Source organism: Monodelphis domestica, chromosome 3, assembly GCF_027887165.1.
Source record: "Monodelphis domestica isolate mMonDom1 chromosome 3, mMonDom1.pri, whole genome shotgun sequence".
Classification (NCBI taxonomy): domain Eukaryota; kingdom Metazoa; phylum Chordata; class Mammalia; order Didelphimorphia; family Didelphidae; genus Monodelphis; species Monodelphis domestica.
The window spans coordinates 107,774,991-107,792,245 of NC_077229.1; the positions used below are offsets into that span (position 1 = coordinate 107,774,991).

A 17,255-nucleotide genomic window follows, 5' to 3' on the forward strand; every position below is an offset into this window, starting at 1 on the left:
AACTTAGAGAGTATCTAACCCCATTTAAGAATGAGAAAGCAGGTTCTCAAGGGGCAGAAATGACTCGTCTGAGGTCATTCAGGAATTAAAGAGCCACATCTAACTTAGGACTCCGGGTCTGACTCAGAATCCACTGCTCCCCATCAAACACCACCCGGCCTCAATCTATGACAGAGACTCGGAATCCACCTTGGGTCAGACTTCACTCGCACCCTCAGTAAAAACTTTCTGACCACAGAAGTCCTTTGGGTGATGCGTGAGGACAGCCTTTTGGAATGTCGTATAGGAGGGGCGTCTCTAGTGTGGAGCTCACTGGACCGGGAAGTAGGACACCTGCGTTCTGGTTCTGGACTCAATGCATCTCCACAGGCAGGCTACTTCTGCCTTTGGGCCTTAACGATGCCACGGCAGGGATGGCAGGTAGCTCCTCTCTAAGTGTGGGATGGACTCAGGGAAGATGAGGCTGTGATACAGAGGATGCTGGCCTAAAGGTAAGGGAGGCACTGGTAGACCTCCCTAGACCAGAGCAGCAACAGAGTAAATGAGAGCTGGGAGAGGCTGCGTCTGGTGCTTTCCTCTGCCTCCTGCCAGCCATGCGCTGAGGGGCCACGGTGGACCCTCCAAGACCTACCACAGAGCCGGACCATCCTGCCCAAAGTCCCATGAGGGGATTCAGTGACCTCTGGGGGATGGAGGAGGGCCCCAGGATTCCAGGTCAAATCAAGCCTCTCTCACTTACTCCCTGTGGAATTGTTGGCACATCCCCCCACCTCCAGAGGCCTCAGTTTCCTCTCTAAAACGAGGGGCTTGTGCTAGATGTTCTATGAGGTCCCTTCAAGCATGGGTCCTAGGATGCTGGGAGCAACAGACCCAGAGTCAGAAGACTTGAGATCAAATCCTAGATCTACTACTTAGCCGAGATGACCTTCTCTGTGCCTCAGTTTCCTCATGTGTAAAATGATGGCATGTGAATGGATCATTTCTAATATTACATCCATTTTTCTCATGCTTCTGTGACTTTACTCATGTAGTGCTATGACTGTGAACTGGACTAAGATACAAAAATTTCAAATAGTCCTGGGTCCAAATTTTTTTCTATGCCATTTATTAGACGTGTGACTTTGGGAAGGACATTTTGGATACTAATAGCTAACTTTACAAGGTTATTGTAAGGAAAGCACTTTGTAAACTCTAAAACTGTGTGTCATTTATTATTATTATTAATAATAATATTACAATTATACTACTGCTACTGCTACTACTACACAAATATACTATACTAGTACTACAAAAATGTGTATTATTTATTATAATAAATAATATTACTACTATACTACTACTGCTGCTGCTACACCAATATACTACAACAAAAATTTGTTATTTATTATTATTAATAATATCATTATTATACTACTACTGCTGCTGCTACACCAATATACTATACTACTACAAAAATGTGTTATTTATTATTATTCATACTATATTACTGCTACTACTACTGCTACACCCACTTTTTTTTAAACTCTTTACCTTCCATCTTAGAATCATTACTATGTATCATGTATTGGTTCCAGGACAGAAAAGCGGTAAGGCTAGGCAATGGGTATTAAGTGACTTGTCCAGGATCACCCAGCTAGGAAGTGTCTGAGGCCAGATTTGAACCCAGGACCTCCCATCTCTAGGCTTGGCTCCCCATCCACTGAGAAAAACAACTTTTGAGAAGAAGAGGTCACTCGCCTAACTATCCATTGATGCATTTAGCACAAATGAGCCCTCCATTGACCTCAAGCAGGCAGAAGGGTCGGTGCCCCAGAGTATCTGTATGTTCATTCATTCTCTCACTAACTGGTCCCTAAAGATAGACATGAGGTTGTTGATAGAAATGAAAACGGTCTATACGGAGAAGGGAAAACTCAGGTAGAAATAAGAAATATGGGTAGGGGGCAGCTAGCTAACACAGTGCAGAGAGCATCAGGCCTGGAGTTCAAATCTAACCTCAGACACTTCCTAGTTAAGTAACCCTAAGCAAGTCCCTTAGTCAAATTGCCTAGCACTTACTGTTCTCTTGCCTTGGAATGGATGCTTGGTATTGATTCTATGAATAAAAAAATGCTGGTAGAATGAAAGTGACCTGGATATGAGGGAGTATGGGTATCCTGTCTGGCTCCAGGATGTCACAAGGAAACAGAATCAGCCCTTCCCCTTTCTGGTTCTCATCTTCTGATTTGGTCTTACCCTTATGTGACCTATAGTCTGACCAACCTTAGCATTCTTGTCTTGCTCTGTCTGGTCCTGACTGTCCTCGCTTCTCCCTTGAAGAGGGACTACCTTTTGTTTTCCTTGGTATTCCCAAGTGCCTAGCATGTGCTGGCACAGAATAGGTGCTTAATACGTGTCTCCTGACTAACTCACTAGGAGAAGGTAAACCGTAGCACGAACCAGATACAAAGGTCCACAATCTATCTGCAATGGTTGTTGACCGTTCTTCTTTTAGACAAGATAAACAATCGTTATTGATATTCTCTTGATGTTAGTGATTGCAAATTGGGAAATGGCCAATGCAAGCAATAACACAGAGATGAAGGAATGCCAGACCTTGGCTATCTTTAGGGACCAGTTAGTGAGAGAATGAATGAACATACAGATACTCGTGAGGCACCAACCCTTCTGCAGCTCATGAGACAGATTCTGGATTACTTATCTATAAATCTACCTTATCAATACTCAATATTATTCCAATAATTTCCAGGCATGGTATCCCCCAAAACTCTCAGGAGAAGAATATTAGAGTGGAAGGGAGTTAGAGGATAGATTTTTGGACCCATTTTGTGGTCACTGGCACCTTGACATTATGAATGGTGTGTTGGACCTTGAGTCAGAGGGACATGGTCCAAATCCTGCCTCAGACAATTTATAAGCCATGGAAATAAGTCACTTCACCTCTACGAGCCTCAGTTTCCACATCTATAAAATGAGGATAATAATAGCATCTGCCTCAAAGATTCTTTTGAGGATTCAAATGAGATAATGCATAAAATCATTTTTGCAAACCTTCAAGCACTATGTAAATGTCAGCTATTATTACAGCAAGTGAGTCAGTCGAGTGGTGGGCGTGTGGGCAAAGTGGATTTTAGGGCCAGGCAGAGGCGAACTCCTCTGTCTATGTAGTTGGCAGGACAAGTTGGGTAGCCTCGGTCCTAGTGCCAATCCCTCTGAACCAAATCTCAAATTTGAGGACCTGGAATGAGAGATCTCTTGTGAACATTTTCAAGAATTATGATGTATCTCACAGACCTGAAGAACCTCCTCACAGAAAAAGCACTTTTAGGGAAAAGCCAACAGAGCAGGACAGCTTTATAGAGTAAGCTAGATGGCACAGTGCATAGAGTACCAGCCCTGGAGTCAGGAAAACTCATCTTCCTGAGTTCAAGTCTTATATCAGACACTAACTAGCTGTGTTACCCTGTAGAAGTCCCTTAAAACTGTTTGCCTCAGTTTCCTTATCTGTAAAATGAGAGAAGGAGAAGGAAATGGCAAATCACTCCAGTATCTTTGCCAAGAAAACTCCAAATGGTGTTATGAAGAGAGACACGACTGAATGACAAACACACCAGAATTCTGGTGGGAACAGAATTAGCATTAAATAATAAAGTGCCTGTGAATATTTATGTCTGAGTGAATCTGAATCTATAAGAGTAATGATTCCCCTGTCTCTGAGGATGTTCTGACCACTCACCATACTAGTCATTTATGGTAACAATATGAAAAGAGATTGGGGGTGGGGGGTGCAGCTAGGTAAAGCAGTAGATAGAGCATAAGTTGGGAGGGCCTGACTTCAAATATGCTTTCAAACACTTCCTAGCTATGTGACCCTGGGCAAGTCACTTTATCTCCATTGCCTAGCCCTTAGAACCACTCTTCTGCCTTGGAACCAATACACAGTATTGATTCTAAAACATAAGGTAAAGGTTTAAAAAAAAACACAACAAACCAACCATGTAGCTTTGAGGAAATCATTTTCCCTCTGAGGGTCAGTTTTATCCTTTATAAAATGTAGAAGTGGAATAATAGGATTTCTAAGGATCCTCCTTTTTAAAAATTCTTTAAGTCAGCTTAGTCCTAGAGGATTGCTGATCAAATGTATTTCCCTTCCTCCTATCTTTTCAGAGGTGGGGGACAATGGGTATGGAATATTTGACTCAGGAATATAGATATGCTGATTGGCTTAGCTGAAGAGACCATTATTTTTCTTTTTCTTTTTTAATCTTTCTTACAAGGGATGGTTTACTGAATAGGGGGAGTGAGGAGAAAAGTGTTGAGAAATATATATATATATATATATATACATATATATAAATTTAAAAAATAAAATAAATATGTATATTTGTGGTTATTGTTGTTGAATCCATAAAGTCAAGAGAGAGAGGGGAGAGAGAGAGACAGAGAGACAGAGAGACAGAGAGACAGAGACAGAGACAGAAACAGAGAGAGAGAGAGAGAGACAGACAGAGGGTGGGGAGAGGGAGAGAGAGAGAGAAAGTCTCAGGAGGCAAAGCAAGGCATTTAGGAAAGGCTTCCTGGGAAATGCAGCAAGATTTAGAATAATAGGATCTCAGAATTGAAAGAAGGCTCTGAAGTTTCCTCATCCCACCCATACCTGCCCAGCAATCCTGTCTATAAGGAGTGAGGGGAGGGCTAGGTTCCCAGGAATGGGCCATGACAGCCTTGGAAAGAGAAGTACCATAGAAACCAGAGTTATTTATCCTTCAGGGCTGAGTTTGGCACAATTTCAAGAAAAAGAGGAGCCTGGTTTCTTCCCAGGGAACTGAAGAAAGTTTCTTTGTTTTCTCCAAAGCATTTTGTTGGCCAACCCTCCCCCAGCCTCCTCTCCCAGGGACCCTCTTCCCGCTGTCCCCTCTTTAGGAGGTGGGCCCCTGGTTTGTGAGAAAACTGGGCCTAAGGGGAGAAACGTGCTGGGCGAAAAGGCTGCTGAGGCCCTGCTCTCTGCCAGCGTACTCACTTCCGCACCCCACACAATGCCTTTGTGCCATAGAAACTAAGAGAGGGGAGAGACCCTCCGGGATACGCTCCTAAAGCAGCCATCATGTGCTCTTACAACAGTGACCCATATGGACGTGTGTTTTGCATGACAATAAAAATCAAATTTAAAAAATTAATTATATCCCCAGTACTGCCTGGGACTTCTATTAGTCCTTGCTTCTCCTCATCCCTTGGGCCATTCATCCCATGCACTTTAGCTATGCATCATGGAGGCATCTTACTATTAGCTTATGACTATCCCTGGAAAAAGGATATATAATACATATTCCATATACACATGTATGGATATATGCAAGTATATACACATATATTTACATGTATGTATATATGCATATATAGCCATTTGTATGTAGATTGATACAAATTTATGCATGTGTATGTATATATGCATATATATGTAAAAATGGAGATTTGAATCCCAGACTTCAATCCCCAGAAGTCCTTCCCAGAATTCCCAATAATCTCACCTGAGTCCTCACCTGAGTGCGAGAACACAATTTTTATTTAAAGGGCTCTCTGCCTCCCAAGACTCTCTTCTTCTGCTTCTAAGCACACCCTTCTCTCTTCCTATACTCAGAGATTGCAAGGATGTAGTGAGTAAACTAAGTGCCGGAGTTCTGAATTTTGCTAAATCAGCCATAGCACATGGTTTATTATTTTGTATCCCTGATTTCTAATAACTTTAATAAACCTCATAAAAATGTAATAATTTTTAGTAGAGAAACTAATTTAACTGTTACATATATAAAATCAACTCCTACTTTAAACACATTGTAGACATCCACTATTTGGTGTCAGAGAGAAATCTCAATCGTCACCCCATTCCTCAATCTGAACATCTAGAAATTTTTATATGGGGTCCTCTTAGAGTAGGTCCTCTTATCTGTAATTATTTTCAGTTAGTTCTGGTACCCACACATGTCACAGACAAGTAGAGAGAGCCCTGGCCATGGAGTTTGGAACTCTGGGTCATAGTCCTGGTTTTACCACCTCTCAAAGTGTAGGTTTAATCAGGCCACAACTTCACTGGTCTTTAGTTTTATTCTGTTCTTCCTAAAGTCTCTCCTCTTATAGTTGTAAATCCTACCACCCTAATGAGGGACCCATATGGTGAAGGGGGCTGGGAGCTGTCCCTTCAGAACCCTCAGGATTGGAGCAGGCACAGAATGACTGTATGTGAGAGACTGTTTTGGATTGCAAGCCTGGGATTGGCTCAAGCCTCAATCTAAGGCAGCTGAGAACTTGAAATTCTGTGCAAGTAATGATGATGGTCAAGAAGCAGCCATGTAGAACAATGGTTAGGGTGTTTGACCTAGAATCAGGAAAATTTGAGTTCAAATTCAGCTTCAGACATTTATATTTTCTCTATATTTGTGACTCTGGACAAGTGACAACTTCTGTTTGCCTCAGTTTCCTCAGCTAAAAAAATAAGGATCATAATGGCAACTACCTTCCAGGGTTGTTATAAGGATCAAATGAAATAGTATTTTAAAGTATTTAAGTGCAGTACTTGGTATGGAGTAGGTGCTTAATAAATGCTTATTTCTTTCTTTCCTTCTTTTGAGAGCTGAAAGAATTATGACTGGGTACCACTTTGTGAGTATCCATGGCAGCCCAGGATCATTTCTGCTTCTCTGGGAGAAGTAAAGTCTTCCTCCCTCCCTTCCCACCCCAGGTGCCTGCCTCTCTCTTCATGTCTGCTTTGAAATATTGGGATAGACACTTAGGGACCAATCAAAAGCAGCCTAGCATCCTCTCTATCAAAGACCTCTTCCAGAAAGTCTTTGAGATTAACTCAGCTTCCCTCAGAGCCCTTCTCTCTCTTCATTATTGCCTTTCCCTACATCCTCACCTCTCCAATCCCAAGTCAATCCAGAGTATTGACCTGGCTTCATACATACACACACATACACACACACACACACACACACACACACACACACACAGAATCTATTTACAGAGACAAACATATAGGCACTGATAGAGACTTAAAGACACACAGAGACACAGAAAAGCCCTGCCAGGACTAGAAGGGAGGAAGACACATGATGTATAAACATGGTAGCCCATAAGGACCTGTATTTGGCTGGTTCAAAGGGAGAGGCGAGGCTCAGATTTTGGAAGCTGATCAAAAGCCAACCACATCCAATTAGGACTTCCATCACCCAGTGCTGGAGGGAGCCCAACATGAAGAGACACAGGAGACAGAGCCAGAGACAGAGAGACAGAGACAAACACCTAAAAACAGAGAGAGACAGAGTGGATAAGAGAAAGCCAAGGAGAGAGACAGAGCTGGGGGAAAGGGAAATGGGTAGGAGGCAAGGAGTGACAGAGGCAGAAAGAGATAGAGGAGATGAAGGAGAGAAAAAGAAGAGAAATAAATATCAAAGACAAAAGACTGAAACAAAGAGGAAAAGAGTGAAAGAGATAGAAATAGAACTGGAGAGAGAGATGGGGAGAGAAAGGAACAGACCAAATCAGAAAAGGAGAGAGAGTGTGAAAGGAACAGATTTGCAAAGACAGAAATAGAAAGAAGAGAATAAGCATGAAGGAAGCAAAGTAAAGAGACAGGAGAAAGACAAAAAATAGGGGCATAGAAAGAGAGATAGGCTGGGGCAGAGATAGGGTAGTCAATAGGAAAAAGAAAATGATAGCAAAAAAAAGACAGAGGAAGGAGAAGGAAAAGTAGAGAGAAGAATCATATTATAGGATCTTATCTCTAAAGCTGAAAGGGATCTGAGAAACTATCTAATCTATTCCTTCCCCCTTGTTTTCCAGATGAAGAACTGAGGCTCAGAGATATTAAGGAACTTGTTCAAAGTTGCACAGGTGGTATCAGAAGAACGATTTAAACTCAAGACCTTCTAGTCTAAATCTGGCATCTTTTCTACTGTACCACATTTCCAAGAGAGACAGAGGAGATATGTATGTGTATAAATATAGATATATATATATATGTATGTGTGTGTGCATATTTGAGTGTGTGTGTATATATGTACAGAGAGGCAGGGAGAGAGAGGGGGGAGAGGAAGAGACAGAGATTGGGGGGTGAGGAAAGAAGATACACAGAAGAGAATAGAGAAACAGAGAAAAGAAAGGACAGCTGGAAAGAAAAGGATAAAGATGGTGGGGAAACACACTGAGAGAAGACCAAGAAGATCAACAAAAAGACAGAGAAAAATGAAGAGGGAAGAGAGTTCATAAATAATTCAAAGATTGAGAAGGCAAAGGGGAGAGGAGGAGAGAATGTGAGGGAGGTAAAGAAAGCATAGGGAAAGGGAGAATAGATGGGAGAGCAGGGAAGGGGGCGGGAGGGAAAGGCAGTGGGTGGGCCAAGAAAGCTTGCCTCGGAACAGTCAGCTCCTTTGTCCTGGGAAAGTGGCTGTGACTCCCTCAGTAAGTGCCCCTCCCCCTCCTCTGATGGTGGTGAGTGTGTATCTAGGGACCCAGGATGGGATTCTTCATCTGAGGAAAGACCATGACTCCCTACTGCCTCCTCTCCCCATGATGACAGCCTGACGAGGCAGAGGACCTGAGCTTCAATTCCAGTTTTTCTAAGGTCGCCTTTATTATCTTGGATAAGTTACTTCCTCTCTCTGAGTCTCAAATTCCCTGCCTCTACAAAGTGAGGGGAATGTATTAGATAGGCTCAAGGGCCCTTTTCAGCTCTAGAATCTTTAAGAAAAGATAAAAATGAGATGCCATCCACTACCCAACCTGTGTATATTAGTCTCACTCCTGTCTCCCATCCTGACACCCTTTGCTCCCAGTCCTCCCCTTCTTCCCTGTTGATTCTTTCCTTTCACTCAGCCACCACCCTCATTCCACTCCTCATCATTTATTGCCTGGGCTATTGCAATAGTTTTCTAATTAGTTTATCTGGTTCTAGTCTCTCCTCATCTATTCAGCTGTCTTAGATGATTTCCCTAAAGCACTGATCTGGCCATGGCACTCTTGCCCTCCATTGCTCAATGAATTCCAGTGGATCCCTTCTACTTTTGAGATCAAATATGAAGTCCTCTCATTCCTATTTAAAACTCATCATAAACAGTCCCCTTCACACCTTTCCAGGAGTAGATTAGCTAGTCTCTCAGATCCCTTTCAGCTTTAGATATAAGATCCTATAATATGATTCTCTCTGTATTTTTCCTTAGAGACTATGAATCAAGCCACACTGGTCTACTTGCCATTGCTCTCCTATCTCCATGCTTTTGAACCAGCTGGCTCTCATGCCTGGAATGCTCTCCCCCTTCCCCTTGGACTCAGTTTCCTTGGCTTCTTTCAAGAGAAACTCAAAGTTTACCTTTTGTTACCCTGTTAGATTACATTCCATCTATTCTTTACTCTTGTGTGTATCTGGTTATTTCACATTGTGTCTTTTCCATTAGAATATATGTTCCACTGGACATGTAGGTGACTCAGTGGATAGGGGGCCAGGCTTGAAGATGGGAGGTCTTGGGTTCAAATATAGCCTCAGACCTTTTTTAGCTGTGTGACCCTGGGAAAGTTACTTAACCCCGTTGCCTGGCACTCACCACTCTTCAGCCTTGGAACCAACACACAGTATTGATTCTAAGACAGAAGGTAAGGGTTAAAAAAAAGAATGTATGCTCCTTGTGACTAGGGACTGTCTTTTTTTTACATTATCTCCAGCACTGAGCACAGAGCCTGACACACAGTAAATGTTTAATCAATACTCATTGCCTGATTATAACAACTGAACTCTACAGCCCTTCCTTCAAGATCTAGCTTAAACCCCACTTCTTCTAGGAAGCTTCCTTGGGCAATTCCAGCTCAGAGTGATCTCTCTTCAACAAAACTGTACAACATGAATATCCTAAGTCACAAATGCTACCTGAGTTAGCAGGGTTGGAATTTTATTTCTAGAGGATGAGAGGCTTAAGACTGGACTCTAAAGGAGTCAGGAAGTCAAGAAGACTGAGGTTCAAAACCTGCCTTTGATAATTATTAGCTGTGTAACCTGGGCAGGTCATTTAAACTTACCTGAACCTCAGGTTCTTCATCTATGATATATGGATTATATTAGTACCTCCTTCACAGGATTGTGGTGAATAATCAAATGATAATAAAGCTCTTTATAAGCCTTAAATCACCGTGCATAATGGATAAGTAGTTATCCTTTGGGTCAGGAAGAACCTGAGTTGAAGTCCTTCTTTGCATGGTTGTCTGACCCATGGCAAGAAACTTAATATCTCACAGCTCTAGGTAACTCTCTAAGTTTCAGAGATGCTGTAGACATGCATTAGCAGAGGGGAAATACTCAACATGCGCTCACTACATAAGTGAAATCATAGATAAGGTCCAAAAATGTCCCACAAACCCAACAATTATATACATGTTAGTTAGTAATTTGTAGGCCAAGGAGAAGACTCTAAAGATGTAAGAAAAAGAAGGAAAGGCTCCAGATTGCCAGACTATTAGTTAACCTTGATAAGAAGAAAGGAATTTTCTCCCTAAAGGATGGAAAATAAGAAGAGAGAATGAGTTCTGAATTATGGAGGAGGAAGAAAAGACAGGTCTTAAATTATGGAAGAGAAAATGTTTAGAGCATTCATCTCAAATAGTTCTGAAATGTTTGGCAATGTAGGAAACATTGTCATTCCAGGCATATGTCAGGTGGGGATAGGGAACAGGGAATAAACTTGTGATTTCATTGGCACTCAGAGAACTCTCAGGTGGAGAAATTCTCTACCAATGGAGTCTGGCAACTTAGAATCTTAAAGAGCTGATGAGGACAGATTGAGAGATGGAGTGATTTTTCCATGATTCAATATGTGTGAAAGGTGACACTTGAACTCAGGTTATCCTGGTCATTGATTATCCCAGGTAATTCAACAAGACCCAACTCTCTGTGTCTCTACCATGATGCATCTCTTTGATACATATGATGGGTATTGAGTTAGAAACTATAAAAAATTAGGAATTCTAATGAGATTGGCTATCATGTAATTTAAGACTTAAATTTTAATATGAAACTAAGTCTACATGTCTGATGAATTTTCAAATTATTAAATGGAAAAAATTTCTCCCTTTTTTGGATGTGACTGTTAGAGAAGGCAATAAAGATAAAACAGCAATAAAATAAGATGGTAGACTCATTTGGCCTATAGGGATTGGTTTAGAGAAAAAAAATTTCACTCAAGAGCAAAATAATTTGGCCAATTTCAGATGATCAGTTCTATTTAGTTTTAATATTTTGTTTAATAAAGCAAAAATGAATCAGTTGGAAGCAACTAGATGGCTCAGGGGATAGAGATCCAGGCCTAGAGATGGGAGGTCCTGGGTTCAAATCAGGCCTCAGATACTGCCTAGCTGTGTGACCCTGGACAAGTCACTTATCCCCCATTGCATAACCCATAGCACTCTTCCACTTTAGAATAAATGCACAGTACTGATTCTAAAGTGGAAGGTAATGATTTTTTTAAAAATGAAGCAACCATTTATTTTGGAGTCTACAAATATTCACCTGGCCTCATCTAGGCTGATTCAAGTCTGAGCTCTGGGTTCTTAAAAGTTACATTCTGTATCCTTGAATATATCAGTATAATTGAGAAAGAATAGGGCTAGGAATTGGAGGGTCTGAATTCTAATTCTGCTTCAAATGCTAAATTAACCTATAACCTTGGGCAAGTCTCTTAGAGGAAAGAAAGGTGAGGAAAGGAAGCTAAGATTATTTTTTTAATCCTTTACTTTCAATCTTAGTAATAATTCTAAAACCGAAGGGCGAGGGCTAGGCAATGGGGATTAAATGACTTGCCTGGGATCACACAGCTAGGAAGTGTCTGATCCACATTTGAACCCAGATCCTTCTGACTCCAGACCTGGTACTCTATCCACTGAGCAGCCTAGCTGCCCCACTTCCACTTCCAACATTCTTTCATTTTGTGAGACATCAGAGATCATTGGTCTAACCACTTCACTTTGCAGATGATAAAACTAAGGCCCAGGGAAAGGAAATGAAGCTCACATCCACATAGCTAGTAAATAGGAGAGCCAGATTCCAAATACAGGGTTCCTTCCACTATACTAGACTGCATCTCAGGTTTGATCTCCCCTATTAGATGGTGAGCCCCCTAAGGGCAAAGACCATGTCTCATTCATCACTGTATAAAGAAGAGCTGGGAAATAAATTTTGGCTTAATGTAAACAAAAAACCTCAAACTAAAACCTTTCAAAGGATTAGAGTTGTACTAAAGTGTTGAGGGCTTCTTTAGTTCTTCATTAATGTAGGCGATAGCCAAATATCAAGGATGTTTTTTGCCATTCTTTAGATGAAACACTTCTTTCCCTTCTCAGTTTCTTTTGTACTGACTGTCTACCATGTCAAGGACGTCTGCCATCTTTATCTCAGCTTCTGTTAATGTTTTCTCTCCAAGCTTACTTCAAGTTCAAGTCCCTAAATCAAGTCTTTTCTGATCTTCCCAGGTGCTAATGTCCCACCCTCCAATTACGTTGTTTAGTTTTATTGGATTTTATTAGATTCATACATGTATATACTATTTCCCCCATTAGAACATGTTACTTAAGGGCAGAAAGTCCCTAGGTCCTAGCACAGAGTACCTGGCAGATAGGTACATAATAATTATTTGCTCACTGTTGATTGAATCTGAGGGAATTCTTGCCTTAGAAGAAGCTATAGATGACCTGAGATACCCCTTCCAAACTAAAGGCTTACCATTCCTTGTCTACCATTATCCTGGCTTCTGCAATTCTGGCTATGTGGCATCTGTCCTAGAAATATTTAAAGCACTTCATTGGCTTTCTGAGAGCTCTTACTACTCCCTTCTATCAAGTAGCCTGGGTAGAGATGACACTTTATTGCACATATGGGGAAACAGAGATCCTGTAAGGAAAAATAGTACCTGTTCAAGATTTGGGGAGAGAGTAATCCTCTCAGTCCAAGGTGCCATTCTGAGAGAAGAGCTAAAAAGAGTCATCAGGATGGATATCACTAGGATCTTAGGTGTCATTACTCTGATCTGTAAGGATTATATCTCATGGATGAGCCCAAGACATCTGAGCAGAGGCTTTTTCACCTTCCCCACAAGTGAACACAGCACCTCTCCAAAGAAACTTGTCATCATTAGCTTTACTTGGATTTTTAAATTTGAATTCCTGAACCATTCCATCCCCAACCAAAATAAATTGAGGATTCTAATAGTCATACCCATTATTCAAATGTTCTTCCTTGATTGTCTAAGTTCATCTATCCTACACCCAGTTCATTAGTCCATGAGGTGAAAAGATTTGTGAGAGCTTCAGCAAGCATGAAATGATAGTGATGGTGACCATGGAGATGGTGATGATTTCAATGATAGTCATGGTGATTTGGTCAATCACTTAGTCAATATAATGCATCTACTATGTAAAAGACCTTGTGCTAGTGGTATCAGGGTTGATCCAAAGATAAATAGGACCCAGCCCATGTCTTCAAAGAGATCACAATCTAGCAGGTGATGGTTGTGGTGGTGTTAGGGTGACAGAAATTAAAATGATAAGATAGAGACAGTGGGACAGAGACAAAGAAACAGAGACAGACATTGACACAGAAAGACTAAAGTGAGCAGATGATTGTGATGGCATTAACAAGTGATTTGCGTGATGGAGATGATGATGATGTGACTGGTTATGGTAGGCATTGAGGCATGAAAGATGGTGCAATTGACAGAACACTGGGCTTGGAGTCAAGATTGAACTGAATTCAAATCTGGCCTTAGAAACTTATTAGTTGTGTCACCTTGGAGAAATTACTTAACTTCTGTTTGCCTCAGTTTTCTCATTGTAAAATGAGGATAATAACTGCACATACCTCTCAGGGCTATTTTATGTTTTGAGAAATAAATGAGATATTTGTAAGGCACTCCTTTCCTTGCTCTAAAGGTGACACTAATGGTAATTCAAATAATGGTAGCCATTGTGATGGTAACCTTGATAATGGTGGTGATAATGACAGTGGCATAATATGAATAAGCATCTGAATGATAGCAAACAGAGAAGTAAATACATATTGCTCAGGATTGATATATCGCCAACAGATACCTTTCAGGAACTACCCTATTTCAAGACTTTTTCTAAGACAGAAACATCCAAACTGAAGATAAATATCCTGGCATATTCATATGTGCCAACATTTACATAGGACACAACAACAACAATAATGTGAAATCATCAAAATCTTCCAAGACCTTTCAACTCAACCTTTTTCTTCCCTGCCTCCATGCTATGAATTTAGGTAGTGTCTCTCAGACCTAAATTCCCTAGCCCAACCTTAGCCAAACAGCTGAAAGTTGTATCACCTTGCCTGAGATGAGAACCTTGTCAGGTGGAAGGACCACAAGGTCAGAATGGAAGAGGGGGAGCTGGAAAAATAAGGGCAGGATGAGAAAGAGGATTTCCAGAGAAATATGAATGTTGTTATTCATAATCAGGAAGTAAAACTGACTCAATGCCAGTGACAGTAACTATTATTTATTATTTAGAGTGGTGGTGGCTGAAGGGATGGTTGAAAGCAATTAGGATGAAAGATCAAAGAATCAGACAGAAAGCAGAACAGGATGATATAGCCCCAAGACCATGGAATTAACACTAGGGAAAAACCCTGCTGCTAAACTCATGTTAGAAGGCCCTTTGACTTTTTTCCAGATCTATCCTTCTGTGATCATGTTATTCAAGTCAATTCAACTGACATTTATCAAGTATCTATTTTGAACAAAACAGTTTTGTTCTCTATATCTCTCCTCTTATGAGTCTATGATTCTTGCCCCAAACTCTTATTGACACCTAAGATCCAGATACTCTAAACTGAAGATTCTATAGTTCCATTCCTAATTGGTCTAGGATAATATTCTAAATTTGATTAACTCTTTTACTGATTATTCTATGTTTCTATTCTAGATACATTACTTAATGGTTCAATGATTCCAGTCCAAATCTCTAAGTCTAGATCCTATAATTTGATAATCCAGAATCTATAATTCTATTTCTATTATACTATTGAGATTTATTATCTTATTGCACTATTCTTTTGGGTTCCATCTACAGTTTGAACAGGGAAGTATGGAAGTTGGGTCAAAAAAAGGACAAAGAACAAGATAGCATGAGCCAGGAAATCCATTATAATTCTGGAATTCACAGAAGGCTTTAGGCCAGAACTCTTTGTTAGGTCTTAATATCACGTTGCTACCCAAAGAAAACCAATGAACCATAGTCAGGGTAAAAGTTAAGTGAGGAGAGGCCATTCAGGGGACAGAGAAGACATTTTTAGAAGAAATAAAGAAGAAGGCAGGTATATAGGGCAAGAATGTGGGAGAGGCTATTTATGTGATGGAGAAGAACTTAGGGAGGGGAGGAGAAAGTTAGGTCATCTGCATCTCTTCCAACCTTGGACAGTGAACATTAGGAACTGAAAAAGAAGTGGCAGGGGACCATCTGTTTGGTTGAATGGGGCAGAAAGGAATATATGATGCCAGGGGTGGGGCAAAGGTTGGAAAGGGACACACACAGTGGGTATAATCAGCAACCCCCTGGAAGATTATAGCTTCCTATAGAACTTCTGCCTTTGGATGTATCCTCTCCTCATCACTCCCCACTCCCCTTGCCAGAACACCTCCCTCCCTTGTGGTCCAATGCAGTGACATCATCCTCCCCGCCAGCCCCGACGCAAACCCCAGCTAAACTTACACATCAGCCTCTTCCCAAAGGATGCAAGTCTGGTTCGTGGTGCCCTGGTAGAGGTGGAGAGACAGAAGGAATAGATATTAGACCCTGTCCCCAGAGTTTCATTTTGCAAGAATTGTCTAAGACACTCTAGGGAAGGGTAAATACAGTTCTCTTAGGCAGTTATACATTATTCACACATTAGTAAGGATTGCTTTATTTTATATCACCAAGAGGAAGGCCCTATGGAGATGAAAATTACACAGCCCAGAGTGAGGGTGGGAAGGGGGAAAAAAACCACCAAAAGAAAACCTGGTGTAGGAGTCTGAAAACCTGGCTTTTCATTACAAATTCAATGCATGCAAGTCTCACTCTCCCTGCTCCTGGACTCCAAGTCTCAGTTTTCTCTTCTGTTAAACCGATGGCTGGGATAGACTCTCTGATCTGCAGTTCTAACGTTGACAATCAGGGTTTGTAGGGTCCTGCCAACTCTAATATTCTGCGCTTCTATGGTTGGTATCCCCATTGGTGCTCACATGTGGATACAATCATCACACCCAACCAGACATTGCCTGATATTCAAGTCCATGTAAACCCGGACTCCTCCCAATTTATGAACAAAATATATGCTGGTGCCATAGAATCAAACATTCAGAGATGAGAATGACTTCAAACATCTCCCAGTCCAATTCTTCCTTTTTGCTGATGAGAAAATGGAGTCCCAGTGAATGGAAATGACTTGCCTAAAGTCTTCTACCTGGTGAGTAAATTCTGCTTTATAGGAACTGATACTGGGTCTTGAAAACAGGTCTCCTGATGCCAAAACCCATTTTTCTTCCATTATACCAGAATATCCCACACCTAGAGAGACTAACCCATTTAAAGCCATGACAACAGGTATGTATATCTACATGTCCTATGCATATGGCACAAACATATCCATGAATATTGGCACTCACACACACATAGACCAAAATGCACATATACACGTAGATATATTCAGAACCACATGCCAACACTTCCATACATATTCATAAGCACTTACATTGTACATGTGGGAAAACTCAATCTCCAGAGGGGTTTGCAGGGATCGGGGGGCAGGTTTCACAGTCACAGAGATGACTTTCGAGTTCAGGACAGTGGTGTTCCTGGGGGGAAAAGGGATAGCTGAGCCCTTTATGCCAAACTCTCACACAAACTCCCCAGTCAGAGTGGGGAAGGGTCTAGCCCTGGGGTCTAAGGAGGAGAGAAGGATCATCTTAAACCAAATCTTTCCTACCTGTGCAAGGCCAGTATGCTGCCAAGATTCCGGTACAGTACGGTGCCAATCACAAACACAGAAGAGGCATCAGTCTCTGTAAAACAGCCCTGTCAGCATTAGACTCAAGTGATGCTCTTGCCCCTGACCCATGTGCAGACCCTGCCCTTGGACCTCCCTTCTTCCCTTCTCCTCCACACCCCTAGATAAAGCAGTTTTTTTTTTTCTGGAGGAGATCTTTAGTTAGGAAGTCTCAGGA

The 17,255-nt window shown here is 41.3% G+C and overlaps 1 protein-coding gene across 7 annotated transcripts in view; it reads right to left on the reverse strand.

Annotated features, from left to right (window-relative positions):
* The window catches only part of ADGRB1 (adhesion G protein-coupled receptor B1), a 290,949-nt gene that overhangs the window by 134,947 nt on the left and 138,747 nt on the right, over window positions 1-17,255 (reverse strand). For all 7 annotated transcript variants that reach the window (XM_056820734.1, XM_056820738.1, XM_056820736.1 and 4 more), the window contains 3 exons: window positions 17,018-17,093; window positions 16,784-16,886; window positions 15,763-15,806 (listed from right to left, as the gene is read on the reverse strand). In XM_056820734.1, coding sequence (XP_056676712.1) covers window positions 15,763-15,806; window positions 16,784-16,886; window positions 17,018-17,093 — 223 coding nt within the window. The remainder of the gene's footprint in view (window positions 1-15,762; window positions 15,807-16,783; window positions 16,887-17,017; window positions 17,094-17,255) is intronic.